The sequence below is a fragment of the Petaurus breviceps genome, unplaced genomic scaffold (assembly GCF_028583685.1).
Source record: "Petaurus breviceps papuanus isolate PSGF00001 unplaced genomic scaffold, PetGlider_PUasm1.0 287, whole genome shotgun sequence".
Lineage (NCBI taxonomy): Eukaryota > Metazoa > Chordata > Mammalia > Diprotodontia > Petauridae > Petaurus > Petaurus breviceps.
The window spans coordinates 2,230,318-2,247,219 of record NW_027186029.1 but is presented as its reverse complement, the minus strand read 5'-3'; the positions used below and the strand labels follow the sequence as shown (position 1 = coordinate 2,247,219).

The 16,902-nt window shown below is 44.1% G+C and overlaps 1 protein-coding gene across 1 annotated transcript in view; it reads left to right on the top strand.

Moving 5' to 3' along the window:
• Positions 1–3,351: 3,351 nt before the first annotated feature.
• Positions 3,352–16,902, top strand: part of LOC138167710 (zinc finger protein 850-like) — a 49,776-nt gene continuing 36,225 nt past the window's right edge. Inside the window, exon 1 of the mRNA XM_069096686.1 lies at positions 3,352–4,274. Within this exon, the coding sequence (XP_068952787.1) occupies positions 3,831–4,274 (444 nt within the window). The 5' untranslated portion in view covers positions 3,352–3,830. The remainder of the gene's footprint in view (positions 4,275–16,902) is intronic.

The following is a 16,902-nucleotide window of genomic DNA, read 5'->3' as shown; positions in this document are numbered from 1 at the left end:
TCTCTCTCTCTCTCTCTCTCTCTCTCTCTCTCTCTCTCTCTCTTTCCTTCTCTCTCCCTCCCTCTACTTTTCCTTCTTCTCCTCTCCCACTCTTTCTTCACATGTGCCAATAAAGCTTGGTATTGAATCAACACCCGTTGTCATTACACATTCTTCTTGACATCCAAGCCCATTAAGGGCTTTGTTTTCCCCAAGTATCTAAATGGCCCATAGGCCTTTCCTTAAGACACGAACTAGGGTCCCTGGGCATGGGCTTACTCTATTGCCAAGCACACCTACCCTGGGGGAGTCTGATGATGTGACCCCAGTTATGGAAGACAAGGGTCATTGAGGGAGGGACCCCCATAAGCCAAAGGCCTGTCACAAAACAGAAGCAATGAAACAACTCCTTGAAGGAATGGTTAAGCATTGAGGAAAATGAAGACCCAAGAAATGCCAAGCCTTGCTGCTCCCCTTCAGGACAAAGCATAAATATATGTGTGTGTATGTGTATGTGTATATATATATATATGTTATAGTGATGCAATAATATACTAAAATGTGGGAGATGCAAGTATAGCAGTCCTTGGGGAAAAATCCTATCTGTACATTAACATACATTAACAAAATAGAAAAATAGAGGATTAATGAAATATGCATTTTAAAAATCAACAAGTGAACAAACCTACAATAAGCATAGAAAAGGAAATACTAAAAATTAGAGAATAAACTGGACACCAAAAAATTACATAGAAATGATAAAACTTAGAGATAGTTCTTTGAAAAGGCTAATAAAATTGATAAAAATTTCATTCAGAAAAAGTGAGGGCAAAAAAATCAAACAAACGAAATAGCCAGAAGATTCTTATACTTTTGTCCATTAGAAATGTTGAGCATGGGGCGACCAGGTAGCACAGCGAGTAAGAGCACCGGCTCCAGTGTCAGGATGACCTGGGCATCGAATCCAGGCTCAGACACTTAGCACCCACCCAGAAACACCTGGCCGTGTAACCTTGAGCAAGTTACTTAACCCTGATTTCTTTAAAAAAAAAAAAAAAGAAATGTTGAGCATGAGAGCTTGTAATGTTATAATGTTGTGGTGTTGTAAAGAAAAGCCATAGCCTTTTCCTTATTTTGTATCATGAAAATAACATTTACACCTGATATGAAATAAAGAATAAGAAAATTGTTGGAGGCAGCCCTATGGCTCAGAGCACTGGAACTGAAGTCAGGAAGACCTGAGTTCAAATCCAGATTCAGACACTTACTAGCTGTGTGACCCTGGGCAAGTCAATTAATCTGTGTTTGCCTTAATCCACTGGGGAATGAAACGGCAAAACCACTCCAGTGCCTTTGGCCAAGAAAACCCCAAATAGGGTCTCAAGAGTTAGATAAGACTGAACAAGAATATAAAAATTGTTTGTTGAACTGTGAATAACTCATTCCTCATCAACTCCTTGTGGGGCATGCCATATAAAATGAAGCCATTCTTCTGATTCATTCTGGCCTATTGGCATTATCTAGTAGAACTGAAAAATCCTACCACACCCCTCGTCTATTATTTTTTTTTAATTGTTGTGTAACTGACAGAAATTCATTTTCCTCTGTACCATTGTGGGGAAAGAGAGAAAAAAGGGGGGGGGGATCCTGCATAGTTAAGCAAAACAGATTCTGTCACTGGCTCTTCGTGGTGTGTGTGTGTGTGTAAAGGGGGCTTGCCCTGTAATGCGTAGGTCTCCTCCTGTCCTGAGTCTCACAACCATGTGGGTGACAGGGGAGCCTCCTTTGTAGCCACAATAGGCTGCATCTCTCAAACTGGCTAGAATGGGACAGTGTCTCTACTACCCAGAGGGTGATGATCACAGCTCATCCACAGCTCAATAACCATGAACTGAACTGCTGGGTTCTGGGGAAGGGGGAGATCATACTCCTTTAAGGCAGCTAGGTGGCGCCACAGTGGATATGATGCTGAACCTGGAACCCCAAAGATCTGAGTTGAAAACCAGCCTCCTGTACTTACTAGCTACAGAACTAAGCTACTAAGAGCTAGACCCTGGGCTAATCACAACCTTTGCCTGCCTCACTCTCCTTATCTTCTAAATGAGAATAATGATAGCACCTTCCTTCAAGTTTGTCGTGAGGATGAAATGAGGAAATATTTGTAAAGTGCTCTGCAAACTTCAAATTTCTGTATAAATTCTAGGTATCAACATCATTAGTCCTTTGGAATCACGGGCAGTGATTGTGTTGGTCATAAATTCCTAGTTTGATTTTCTTCACAGCAGGTTCTATATTTGGCCTCACTGCTCAGGTTAGGGCAAAGAACTAGGTCTAAGGATTTATGGGAAATAAGTACTTAGGAAAGGTAGTACAATATGAGCTTTATTATTATTCCACATAACAAGCAAAAAAAAAACCCACCCACAATATACAGTAATACAGACAGGGGTTTGGCACGAAGATGCAAAGGAACTCAACTTGCCTGAGGGACAGCGAGATATGTACAGTGGCAAAGATCTCAGTGGAAGCACACACTTGGAGGGAGGGAGGGGAGTCTGAGCAGAGAATTTTTTTATACCTTAAAAATGGGCTTAAATATCAGATGTGGGATTCCTAGTCATACCCTGCTTGCTGTAGTGGGAAAATTTCCAGGATCAATATCATACTCAGGTGGGGGAAAATTTCTTTATTGGGACCAGAAATTAGGTGAGGGTTTGAGTTTGCAATCAGATATCCCAGGAATCAATCAATTAACCGATTGACCCAGGGTTAGAATGGGTCCATAATGGAAAAGTACAAGCCATCTGTTATTATTTATATAGTGATGGTCATTAAGACCATTTTACCTGTGATTCCATATTAGAGTCCTATAATTTGTAATTACAACATCAAAGAATATATTTCAAAAATCTCAACTATCATAGTGTGAATGTAAATAGTATCAAAATTTCTCCTAGTTTGCTCATTTCATTCTTCATCAGTCTATAAAAGTCCTCAAAATTGTTTTTCTTTATGGTGTTGTTATTATATAAATCGTTTTCCTAGTTCTGCTCATTCACTTGGCATCAGTTCATACAAGTCTTCCTAGGATTCTCTGAAACCGGCCCCTTCATTATACTTACAGTACAATAGTACTGAGAGTGAATTTGGGGAGAAACCATAACTGACTCCATTTTGTTCTGTATCAGCCATTTTGCTGTATAGGGATGGCCCCTCAGAACCGCAAGTTGCAGCAGCTGGTGACCTTCGCTGTCTTTTTTTCCTCCTCTTATCAGTACAAAAGGGCTTAGTTGCAGAAGGTAGAGGATTCCAAAGCCTTGAAATGTCCTCCTGCCTAATGGACAGTTCTCTTTGACTGCTTGAAAGTGGCTGCACTCCATAGGATAACTCCCTCATCTGTCCCCTGTAGCAAAACCGTTTTCCTTTCAGACGTGCGCTGGTGTTCTTTGCATGCCCACCTGCATTTTCAGGAATACTTCCTTTTCCTTCGTCCGTATGATGGATAACACTGCTTGCTGAACCGTGAATGGTGTCCCATCCCACTCCCAGCGGTAACGTCCTCAGCCATTCCCTTGTCAACGCCCAAGTCTGCCACCACAAAAGCAGCTTTGGGCGCACAAAGGGCCGCACCTTTCTGCTTTCTTTGATGGCTCTGGGGACAGACCGCATGCCTCCAACTTTCTTCACCTCGGAGCGCGTCCAGGTCCAAGCTGCACCAACCACGCGCGCGAGCCCCGCCAGCAGGCGTCAAGTCCTTTTCTGCGGGGCTAGCCGATCTAATGCGGGCGGAGCTGTCTTCACCGGCGCTTCTCTAAGGAGCAGTGATTTAACACCACTCCACAGGGCAATGGATGGCTTGGGCTGCTTCCTCTGGAAACCGCCTGTCCTTAGTCCTTAACCGTGTCTCCCCTGGGAGCGGCTCTCGGACGGGAACGCCCCAATCCGTCCTTAGGCAGTTCCGAGAAGAGACCGTTAGCACGCAGAAAAACTCCATTTCCCAGAGGTCTCTGCAGCCTCCAGGGTCGGCCCACAGCGAGGCTCCAACTCGGTGGCTATGGAAACGGAGACGCGCGAGCTCCTCAGAAGAGAGTCTCCAGGTTATTGGTGGAGAGAGAGAGGCGCGGCCGGAACAGGCGGCACTGGGACGGCCTCTTAATACGTCACTTCCGCATCCTCGCGGGGCTCTCCCTGTTGTCCAGGGCGGGTATTCGGAACCGTCTCGCCTCCGCTCCGAGTTCGGCCTTTTCCGCCGCAGCCGCCGCTGGCAGGGCCCGAGCTCCGCTGCCCCAGAAAGAGTGAGTGAGGCCGGAGGCCGGGCAGGGGCCAAGACAGGGCGGAGCGGAGCGGCCGGGCGCCGCCTTTCGGTGCTTCCGGGAAAGGGGCGGGGTCAGGAGGAGGAGCGAGGGCCGCGCGTGCGCAGTACGCGGCTCCTCCCTGGCAGTTCCCTTTTCTGCTCTGACACACCTGCCTCGGCTCTTCAACCCCCACCCCCACCCCCCCCCCCAGCCATGGTCCCGCACCCCTCCCTAGCTCAGCCTGCCGGGGTCCACCCCCCCTCTTCCGGGCTCGGCCTCTGCCCGCCCCACCCCCACGGCCGTTCATGCGGCACCTACTGTGTGCCTGGCCCCAGAGAGCTCAGTGTCACGGGTGCAGGACCAGAGTTCGAATCCTGCCCCAGACCCTCTCTTGCCGTGGGGCTCCGGCCAGGCCAGTCATCCTCCCAGTCCCTCCCGTTTCCTCAGCGGCAGAGAGGTGACAGTAGCCGCGCTCCCTCGTGCCCGTGTGCTCGCGTGTGCGTGTGTTGGGGAGTAGAGACCCCCGGGGGCCACTATGCCCCGGCCGCCACAGATGGGCTGCAGGGGCCGAAACACTCGGGGACGCGGGCGTGCGGGGGGAGCGGGGGCTGCCCGGGCCCCTCCCCCTCCCCGGCGCCCCCCACCTGCAGCAGAGCACGCGCCTTCCTTGTGGCAGGAGCCCCCCAGGCCCAGGGTCCCTCTTTGAGGGCTCGGCTCAGGGGGCCCCCCTGCGGTAGCCCTGGGTCTGGGGTCCTCCTCACGGCTCCTCTCTCCCCGCAGCGCAGCTCCGCCTTCCGACGGCCGATCGTTAGCCAGAGGCCGGCATGGCCCGGGTGCTCCTGATGGCCCCCACCCGCCAGGTGAGTGGCCGCGCCCCGCTTCCCACATGGCTCCCGTTGGAGCGTGTTTTGATTCCCGTTACTTACAGTCTGGGCTGTGCTTCGGGGCCCTAAAGTTCAGTTGAAGATTTGCCAGCTGGTGAGAGCCCAGGGCGCCCCGTAGCGTGGGGACCTTGGCAGAGCCCCTTTTGGAGTCTTTTACCCCAACACTTTACTTAACCAGCCCCCCTCCTCCTTCAGCTCCCTCTGGGTTTGTCGGTCCGAGGCTGCCCAGAGTTAGAGCCTCACCTGTTTTTTTCACCCCAGTTATGTTTTCTTTAAAAGCCTTAGTTGACATAATAACTCAGTGCATTAGACCGATTTTCTAAAGACACTGGCAGCCGAGGGTGTGGACTCCAGGAGCTCCCTCTTGAGAAAGTACAGCTCAGATCTGACGTCTAAAGCCTTTCCCTCCCGGCCCTGGCGCCTTAGCCCCTCACACACCAGGACCCCCTCCAGCCCCCGGCTCGGCCCTCACCGCCGTCCTCCTCAGAGCAGTGACTCTGTTCCTCTTACTCTCAGGACTCCAGGCGCGTCCTTCAGAGTAGCTGAAGCCCAGCTGCTTTAGGAGCCCTCGGCCACCCTTTCTGCCTGCCCCACCCTGCCGCTGCCCCTTTCTGAATCAAGGTTGCTCCTCTTCCGATTTGTAGGAGCCTTGTGTGTGCACTTATGTGTGTGTGTTGGGGTGTAAGCTCCTCCAAGGGAAGGACTGTCCAGATCTGTGGCTTCGTGTCCCCCATGCTTAGCAAACTCCCTGACAGGCAGACTGGTTCACAAGGGCCTGGATCCAGTTTTACTTGGCCAGCTTGCAGTGGTACCTGAAATTCGGTTGCACCTGCTGCTTGTTTGGCTTGGGGCTAATTCAGAACAGGATAAATTCCAGCTCTTCACTTTGAATTTCATGAAACTCTGTGCTTTATTTAGGTCTCTTTTAAGCAACAAAGTGTTTGAATTTTGTATTCTAGTTCATTCTCTTGTTCACTTTTCATATTGGTAAATTCAGCCCCTTAACATTCAAGATGATAATTGTTAAAATTGGGTTTTGTTCCTTTAGATCTTGTTTATTTTTTTTTCTTCTTTCAGGATAAGATGCCCTACTCTGCTTGTTTTTCCACCATTACATATTTATTTGCTTGTAGAAATCATATTTGTTCCAATCTGTAATAATTTTCCCAGTGATTTCTTTGGTTGATGGTTTATTTTTTTGTTTCACTTTTTTATAGCGTTAGTGGTTTTAATAGCCTTTCCTTGTAGCATTTAAATCCAAGGCTTTTTGCCTTTCCCAACAAGAAACGTTTTTGAAAGCTGTAGCAGCAAGCACCCCGGCATCCCCAGGGTGGCTGCTCACACAGGTTCTTGGATCTGCTTTGATAAAGGAAAGCAACTCAAAATGGGTTAACAAGCTTACTTTAATCAGTCAGACATATATCCTTTACCTTGTTCAGGGGAAAAAGGTCAGCACCCCAAACTTCAAAATACACAGACAGAATTATCAAGACATTAACACATCAAGTAGACAGATTTCCAAACTGTCCAACCATTACATCCATACCCAGTCAACATCTGGGTTTCCACATCTGGGTTTTTCAAAGCCGGGGGGGCCCTGGACAACGGCTTCCCAGAATACAGATCAAATCACAGAACACTTCTCAAAGTGAGCCCCCAAAACAAAGCCACACATCAGGGCCCATACAGCCCTCTCCTGGCCCAGAGAATGCAACAACCCCACCGACTCACTGGCCAATCAAGAAGCATCCACTGAAAAATGAGCCCCCCACCGCAGGCCCCAGGTACACTTTAGCCCAGGGGCAGGGAAGATCTTCCAAATTTGCATTCCCATTACAAAAGCCTAGTGGTAAAACTGTTGTCATTGACTCATCCTTTATATGAATACCCCAAGAGCACGATGGCTTCTGCCTCTTGGTGATGGCAACAGTTTGATCCACTTAGACTCCTTGGGCCTCCCTACACTGGTTACTAGTATCAAGGGAGGTTTGGGGGGTTTGTTTTGCTTTTTGGTTTTTTTTTTTTTGAGGGGGAAAGGTAGGGCAATTGGGGTTAAGTGACTTGCCCAAGGTTACATGGCTAGTTTTGTGTTAAGTGTCTGAGGCAGGATTTGAACTCAGGTCCTCCTGACTCCAGGGCCTGTGTTCTATTAACTGGACCACCTAGCCTCCCCTCAAAGGTTTTTTTTTTTAATTTATTGACTTCTTCCTTCCACTTCCTCTATTGAAAAAGCAAGAAAAACAACCTTTGTTATAAAAATACATAATGAGACAAAAAAATCCCACAGTTGCCATGTCCAGAAAAAAAAAAGTTTTAATCTATACACAGTATCTGTCATCTCTCTGTTAGGAAGTGGGTAGCATGTTTTATCATGAGTCCTCTGAAATTATAGTAAGTCAGTGTTTTCTTTCATAGTTGTTCATCTTTACAATATCATTATTATCTTATAAATTCCTCCCCTTGTTTTACTGAGTTCATTCTGCATCAGTTGATCAAAGTCTTCCCAGGTTTCTCTGAAACCATCCCATTCATCATTTCTCATGGCCCAGTGATATTCCATCATATTCATATACTATATCTTGTTCAGCTTTTCCCCAATTGATGATGATCCCCTTAACTTTTCTAAATTTTTGCCACCACAAAAAGAGCTGCTATAAATATTTTTGCAAATATGGGTTCTTTTCTTATTTCTCTGTAGCCTTTATAGTTTTGGGGGCATAGTTCTAAATTTCTTTCCAAAATGGCTGAACCAGTTCACAAGTCCACCAACAGTGTATTACTATACCTGACTTCCCACAGCCAGTGCAGTATTTGCCTTTTTTGTCAACTTTGCCAGTCTGTTGGGTTTGACATATTTATTGATCATCTATGTGCCGGGCACTGTGCTAAGCACTAAAAGGAGGGAAAAGGCAGTCCACCACAAGGAACTCGTGATCTAATGGGAGACAGCGTGCAAACAAATATATATGAATCAGGCTCTGCATCAGATAAATAAGGGATAATTAATAGAGAATTAAGAAAGGGTATTAGAACCTTAGAATTCTGTTCATTTGCATTTCTCTGTTAGTTATTTAGAGCACTTTTTCATATGGTGTAATGTAATGCCAAGCAAAGGCAACTTCCCAAGGTTCAGAATAGCAGCATAGGTGCTCTCGATTTTATTCACTAACAAACCCAGAACAGAGAAGATCAAAACATGACATCATTCAAAATACAGCATTTACTAAGTGTGATTAAATAATCTCCAAGTACTACCCCACCCCAGGACCTTCCAATCATTCAATCAATTACAAAGTCCCTGTTCTAAATACTACTCCACCCCTAGGCTATACCTTCATTTAGTCCACCACAAAACCCCTCTTCTCAAATGGAGATTAGTTTCCAAACATAAGTAAACTACATTCATTTGTGCAACCACAGAACACAAAAAGGTCAAAAGTTCCCCACCCCTGGATCACAATTGAATCTACCCCAGAGTTACATCAAGTTTAAGCACAGCACTTAATACCCAAATGGAGGTCTTTGCTTCATCTTGACACGAGGCAAGTTCTCAGCAATCTTAGTTCCTGGGGAGACAAGGCTTAGCAAGGCCACAAGATACATTGCCAGTCCCTTCATTAATTCATCCTCTGTCTGTAGAACAGTCCTAGAACCCCTGAAAACGTTAGCAAAACCCTCTCCCAGGATTTCTGTAAACATACAACCAGAAAATCCTTCTTCAGGGCTTCTGAACCAACAGAAAGGTTCCCAGACCCCTGCAACAACAGCACTGTCCTTCACCAGTGGACAGTATTCACTCTGTCTGCAGGACAGTCTCAGGGCTTCTTAACCAAAAGCCAGGTTCCAGGACTTCTTCAACAAAAGGACTGTCTTTCACCAGTGGACAAATCTGGCAAAACAACATCAAAACAGACAGACAAAGTATCAGCAAAACAGCCATGTCTCCTCAGTCCTTGGCAGCTCCAGGGGCAGGTCTCAAAAGTCCAGGGCAATTCAAAGTAGCCCTCAGCAATCCTTCTCAGTCTCTCTCTCTGCCTTCACAAGGTGCTGCTTCCAAAAAGTTCTTCTGCCTCTCACTTGTCTCTCCAAATCTACGTCACCAGCTCCTCGTTTCTCAGTTCGTGTCTCTCTTTTCAAGTCAACAAGTCCATCCCACAGGTGGGATTAACAAGCTCTGGGTTTTAACACAATCAATTTGAAAAAACAAGCCAATACAGGGGAATCCTTAAATGCCATTACTATCACATATGGCTATTGTTAGCTTGGATTTCTTCCTTTGAAAACTTCCTTCTCCTTTCCTTTGACTATTTATTAGTTGGAAAGTAGCTGTTATTCTTGTGAATTTGAATCAGTTCCCAAAATACCTTAAAATGGAGTACTTAGTGAAAGAAATTATTATCTCTCCATTGTTTTAATAGCTGATTATTGAATCAGGACCAAGGTTTTCCCCTTTTTCTACTTTCTCCTCCAGAAATCAACAAGTGTGGGAAGTCTTTTGCAAAAACTTACCCAGCCTAAGATCTAATCAAAGACAGTACAAGAAATTCTAAATTTAGCTGAATGAGTGGATTTCTGCTCGTTACGAAGACGGGTTTGGGGGAATGTGACTTCTCCTTTTTGTCAGACAGGTGATAGGGCAATTGAGAAGTCTCTTTGACCAAGATCTATGTACTCAGTATCATTTACCCCTCCACCCTCATTGTAATATAGCCCATCTTTCATTGTAATATTCTTTCTCTCATTAATTGTTAGCCAATCAGAGTTAATTGCCACCCTCAGGAGCATGCACTTTTCCAAAAGCATATAAAGTGTGAGTCCCCCACCATGAGGGGTCTTTGGCATTTAAGAGTGCCACTGAGCTCTTTATTAATACCTTGCATGCCTTATTAATAAAATGATTCAGTCACCCAGAAATTACATCTCTTGTACTTTTTAAGCATCACATCAGAGGAACTTGTTGCAAAGATTTTTCCCTTATTTACCCGTTTCTTTTTTAGCTTTGGTGGTGAATTTGTGTAAAAACTTTTAAATCTTATGTATAATCTTATGTTTAATCTTTAACATGTCCATTTTCTATCTCTTGTTTGGACATTGTCAATAGACAGTCCCAACTTGACCAAACTTAGGTGAAAACTAGATTTATTATAAGAGAAATCAACATACATGTGGGACCCAAAGAACTCACAACTCATATAGAAATTTGCATATTTAGGACAGCAGGACAAAGGAAGGAGGAGGAAACACAGAATTCCACCTAAAGAGGTGTGGCACAGGAGGGGGAAAAGTGTAGTAAAGGTAGAAGGACCCAACCCCTCCCGAAAAGGAGGAGCAAGACTATGGCAACAGCTGCCTTCCTTGGGAATTTTGGGCCAGGAAGCTACTCCCCAGCACGACATCCAGGCTCACTGCTGTTTCTCTTCAGGACTCCAATCTTTATCAGTTCTAACTCTTTCTTTTTTATAGTGTTGATAGAATTTTAACAGAAGTGTCAACTGAGAACATTTATTAGCAAGGGTATGCTACTTGTCAGTAAGTGGCTCCATGGCTTGCCTCCATGAATGCTACAGACCCCAAGCAAGGTTACAGTTCCCCTCCTCTAGGGTTTTAGGGAGCACAGAACAAAGAACAGAGCAGGGTAAAGGATATCATGGAATTAAGGGCAGCATGACTGATTACAGAACAACATGATCGGCTTGAAGTTTGGTCAGGGGGGCTAGCAATGACACTCCCTCCCTTCTCTCATAAGACTAAGAAGTGCTCATTGTCTGAGTGCAGGTGTGACATGGTGGCCCAGACTTTTGGGCAGCAAACCAGACATCCTTGAAGGATAACTTGGAAGGAGGATATCAAGCCCAAACTCTCGTGCTTTCTCACATGATCTCCTTGAGACAGGAAAGGTTTAACTTACTACAGGCCAGCGGAACTCTTAGTATTGTTACAGAACCAAATCAATTACCTGTAAATAAGATCGATAAGAAAATGATATAGAATGGGTCTTAATCTTCCCAGCAGTACCACACACCGGCCCTGGAGTCAGGGGGACCTGGGTTCAGATCCGGCCTCAGACACTTGACACAAAAAACTAGCTGTGTGACCTTGGGCAAGTCACTTAACCCCAATTGCCCTACCTTCCCCACTCCAAAAAAAAAAGTATATGGCTCTATGAAAACAAGGGAAGGTGGAAGAATATATAGAAAAACTCAGAATTTATAAATAAAAATATATAGATAAAAAAAGAATGACCCATTCTCTCCCCTCTGCCCAATTCTTTGCTTCATTAGCTTTCCATTGTGGAGGTTAAAAGTTAAATATTCTAGAAATGTAATTTCATTTCTCCTCCTCTACGACCCATTTTTATAAGATTTTTCCCTATCAAAGTCCTAGTTTGGAGGCAGTGGAGGGAATGTTGGGGATATTGATCGATTTTGTTGTGACACTTCTGTCACTTATGAATACTTCCTCAAAACCAAAAAAGCTCTCCCCATTTAAAAAAAAAAGTTAAGTAAAACCACCTAATTAAAATTCAGTTTATGACTGGTAATACCACAACTTTTTTTTTACACTTGATTCTAATAAAATGATTGAGTGAAGGAATTATTGGATACTTGCTATGCACGAAGTCCTGTGCTTGGTGCTGGGGATAGAAATAGAAAAGACTTTCCCTGCTCCCAAGGAGCTTGTTTGCGCTTGCCCAGAAGGCGCTTATCATTTAGCTGGGGAAGATAATACCTGAATCACACGGGTTCTTATCCCCCTCCTCCCCACCAAGGGGTAAGGGAGTTTGTGACCTTAAATGGGGGAAAAATTATATCTTTATTTTCATTGCTCTCTCACTTCCTTTAATTATTTAAAAACATTCCAAGAGAGAGTAAGTCTTTTTCAACAGACTGGTGCTCTGAGGGGTCCAAGACACAAAAAAGGTCAAGAGCCTCTGAATTTACAGATTACAGAACCAGGAACAGTTTCTTGTGGAAGGTGATGTATAAACTGAGCCTTGAAACTGATGTGTGGAAGTGAGGAAGTATAATGGTGATGTAATTTGACCCCTTTGTATTGGCAAGCAAGCAGGTACTTACCGGGTAGCACTTAGTGATTGATCAAGCCTCTGTTGAGGAAACAGAAGGTATGAACCCCTATTCCTGAAGTAGCAGGAAGGGGTTGGCTGAAACAGGAAGCTAATGCTCTGGGTATATAAGAAAAGTCCCAGAGAGGCACAGGCAGAATTTCTTGGGACAAGAATCTGGAGGCAGAGCAGCTACAGAAGAGATTATCGAGAACTGAGCCAGAATTTCCTGAGAACTTGTGGTGGTGGAGCTTATTCTGAAGAGCAGCCCAAGAGCCCCCTCCCCCCAGGCTGGATAAGGTGATTCTGATTTTTAGAACGAGCTGCAGAAGACTGAGGAAGCATGACCAGGATGCAGGGACTTTGTCTGTTTGTGGCTTGGTTGAACCTTGAATTCCCAGGTGCAGAAATTGTGAAGGATTTGAGATGGACTGGACCCTGTAAACTTCATTGTGGAGCAGGACCTACCCAGAGAGCTGGACAAAGAACTGGGAGCTGTCTGCCATTGAATCCTGGTGACAGTCTGGTGAATCCAGGTAGAATCTGGGACCATGGAAGGGGATCCAGGGAATCTGAAAACAGGCCCCAAGTCAAGACAAAAAGACCTCTCCCTGGGTCCTGAGTAATTATGGAATTGTAGTTTACTAATAACCTAGGGGTAGAGAGCTTGTGTATTTTCTAATGATTGTACTTAGTAACTAATGATATGTAGTAATTGATTGCTGAATAAGTGACTGATTGAGTTAATTTGGTGTGCCCCATGAGGGGAAGACTTTGACTATTATACTCTGAGATGATTGTTCTTTGTACTAAATATTGTGACCACTTTGGTGAAAACTATGTGGCCATTTTAATGATAAGCTGTTGTGGATACTATATTGTAATTTTCTGTGATAACTTGTAATATTGTGAATACTGTACCTCTTCTGTGAATGTTTTGCTTTTATTTGTTATGGAATAAACAGAGTGTTCACTATACTGTACAATCAGAATCTTAAAAGCTATTCATAGTAGCATTCTTCTAGAAAGCTGGTTGGGCATGACGTTACAGGAGGGTGCATATTCGGTGGGGGGGGGGAGATCCAAAGCAGTCATGGCAGCCAGATGAAAGAAGTTGTCTCAGTGAAGGAAGAAGGCAAGTTTGCCTGGACTATAATGGGCATGAATGGTAGAAATGTGTGATCAGCCTGGAAGTGGAGGTTAGAGCCATGTTGTGAGGGAGCTTAAACATTTGGAACACTTATTCAACATTTAGAATATTTATTCAGTTCTCACTAAGTGTCAAACTCTGCTGAATGGTGGCAATACAAACACAAACAGAAAGAAAGCCCCTTGGCCTCAAGAAGCTTACATTCTAATTGGGGAAGACCATTCATAAAAGGGGACTGATATGCTGGGGCAGGGGGAGGTGGTCAAAAGGAAAATGGAGTAGTCTGAGGAGTCGTGAGCTGAGCTAGATTTAGACTCAGTGTGACTGTTGTAGGATAAGAGATAAATTTCCATTTCATCCTTGAAGTAATAGGGAGCCCTGGAGTTGATAGAGTAGGGTATTGTCATGGTCAGGTGCCTGATTTAGTAAAATCACTTCAACAACTCCATGGAGTTTGGATTGGAGTGGAGAGACCCCTGAAGTAGGGAGATCAATTAGGAGGCTCTTACAGTAATCCCGATGAGACATGATGAGGATCTGACCCGGGATAGTGTGTAAGGGAGAAAAGGGGATAGATATGAGAGAGAGTGTGGGGATGGAAAAGATAACATTTGGTAATTGATTGGATGGATAGGATGAGTGAGTTGAGGGTGACTGTTAGAATGGTAGTGTCTTCAGCAGGAATAGAGAATTTGTAAGAGAAGTGACTTTGGAGGAAAGAATAATAAGCCATACCATGGATGTGGCAAGCTTCAGATATCTAAGGGACCTCCAGTTTGAAATGCTCAGGAGCCAGTTCATGAGGCAGGACTGTGGCTCAGGAGAGAGAGTAGGGCTAGATATGCAGATCTGGAAATCTTCAGCATAAAGATGACCAAGTAATGGGACCCTGATAAGGTCCCCCCCAAAAAAGATTGTGGCTCAGATGAAGCTTTGGATACAGCCATGGATGCAGGTGAGATTAAGTGGAGCCAAAGAAACAGAATGAGTAGTCAGGCAGGTTTGGAGGAGGAATTGGAATGTCCTGAAAACTCAGAAAGGTTAGTCAGCATTCAGAGGTCAAGGAGGATGAGAACTGAGAAAAGACTATTGTATGTGGCAATTGAGAGATCCTGGGCAATTGGAAAGAAGTTGGATGATGGAGGAAGAAGCCAAGTGGCAAAGACTGAAGAGGAAGGAACATGATAGAAAGTAGAACCAGGAAGTGTAGACTGCATTCTCTTTTGTTCTTTGGTTGATTGATCATTGAGAAGGAAAAGTCTGAGGCACAGAACTTCCAAGTATAACAATTTCATTAGCAAGGTCCCTTACAGCCAACAAAATAAGGTCAGTAATGGTTAGACACCCAGAACAGTTTACAAAACATTCCGATAAGCATAAATGGGGAACATGAGAAATTAAGCTATTGCTGGGAGTATTGGGGGACCTTCCACTGCATCATGGAAAGCTATCCTGTGCCAAAGAACAGGGAAATTTAGACAGATCAGCCTGGGTCAGGCTAAGTCGACTGACAATATTTGACTGCTGGGTATTTGGGGGAGTTTCCAGGGTGGGAAAACTGCTACATTTAATATTTTATTGAACTACAACTCATGTCTATCATTCTGTGAACTTTTTGGGGAAATACCTTTTAGTGATTTCTTAAGGGGTATCTATCATGAGTCTATGTAGCCCACTGAAAAAAGGAACTTAGAGTCGGTAAGCTAGAAGTTAGCCCCCTTCTTTCCAGCTGTCAGAAAAGGAAATTTGACCTTTAGGGAAGAATCCTTTGGGGTGGCTGGCGGGTAGTAGGGAGGAAGGGGGAAAACAGAACGAGGTAAAAAGTGCACAGCAGAGAACAAAAGAAAACCTACAAGAAGCAAAGAACAGCTGGACAGCTTTCGACATAAGGCACAGTGCTTAATATATAGACTGTCTTGAAATAATGTTACTGCCGGATATTCTGAATCCTCTCCTATGAAGTTCTGCTGCGCACGACATGGTTCTTTTCTTTTCTTATTTTATATTTAAGTTTATAAAGTTTCTTTTTCATTTCTTATATATTTAAGTTTTAGCATTTGTCTAAAATAAACTTTTTTTAAAAAGACAAGTTAAGGGAGCCATGGGTATGGAACATAGTGTGCTTTCTCAGATTATTGTCATTGGTTTTGCTTAACTGATTTTTTTTAATTACAAAGGATGACCCCTGGGGAAGTGGCAGAGAGGAGTATATGTGAGTATAACTATGACATAAAAATTCAAAACATTAATAAAACTTTTAAAAAGAAACTTCAAGGGGTGGCTAGGTGGCACAGTGAGTAAGAGTACTGGCCCCAGAGTTGGGAGGACCCGGGATCGGTTCCAGCTCAGACACTTAACACACACACACACACACACACACACACACACACACAAAAAAACTGGCTGTGTAACCTTGAGCAAGTTACTTAACCCCAATTGCTTAAAAAAAAAAAAGAGAGAAACTTCAAAATAAGAAAGGGGGGCGGGGGGAATCCTATAATGTCTAACTTAATCCTTTGAGTTTTCTATTCCCACAGTTATCTTTCCCATTCTGACTTATCTGTTCTCAAATCTTATATCTGTTCACTAAATCTCTAGGTAATTTAGGTGTAAGGGGATATTTATGCTAGTTTAGCTGTCAGTTAGCTCTTCTAAAGGAGGGAAGGAACCCTACAATCAAAATAGAGTAAGTCAAAGTAATTTGTTTCTATAGAGTAATACTTTGGTAAGCACTAAGTATGTGACTTGGGGAGTGGTGTCATTTTCATTTGTTAATAGAGCCCTGTCATGATCAAAGTATCCTGCCACTGATTTCAGCTACTTTAGAAAGTGGTTTAGATTTGTGTGTGTACATCTTGTGTGTATTTTGGTATATTGCCTCCCTAATATTTTATGCATTTTGTCTTATCTTGATTGAAATCTCTTATTTCCTCTTGATTTTTGTTATTACTATTGTCAACCTGAAAATTTGGTTAGAGGAGGTTTAGGTTAAACATGTTAGGTGATATACATATATATCACTTATTCCCTTAAAGGAAGGAGCTACATGCTGCACAGAGCCAGAACTGAAGTTCTGACTGCCTGATACAAGAATGACAAAGTTCTTTTATATGTTTCAGGACAAGTCCAGGATGTCTGTGTCCCTCAGATTTATGGTCTCCATATGTTTATGAGACAGTTCACAAAGTGGTGTCATCTGGATCCCAGGGTACCTGAGCTTTCCCTCATATGGAGGAGGCCCCCAAGATAAGAGAAATCCCACTATTCTGACTGCAGGCATCCTGTCACAAACAGGGAGAACACCCGTTGTCAACCTTACCTGGTCTTTCTAGTTACTAACACAGTAAGGGGCATTTTTACAGCATAGCAAAGCAGTTTGATTGATTAGTCCAGGCTTTGGTTCTTATTGAGGCCCCTCCCCCAAAGTGATATTTAATGATCATCACTATATAGAAACACGGATGATTTTTGTGGATTCATCTGTGTCCTGCTACTTTACTTTACATATCTGGTGGCACCAAAGGTTGGGAA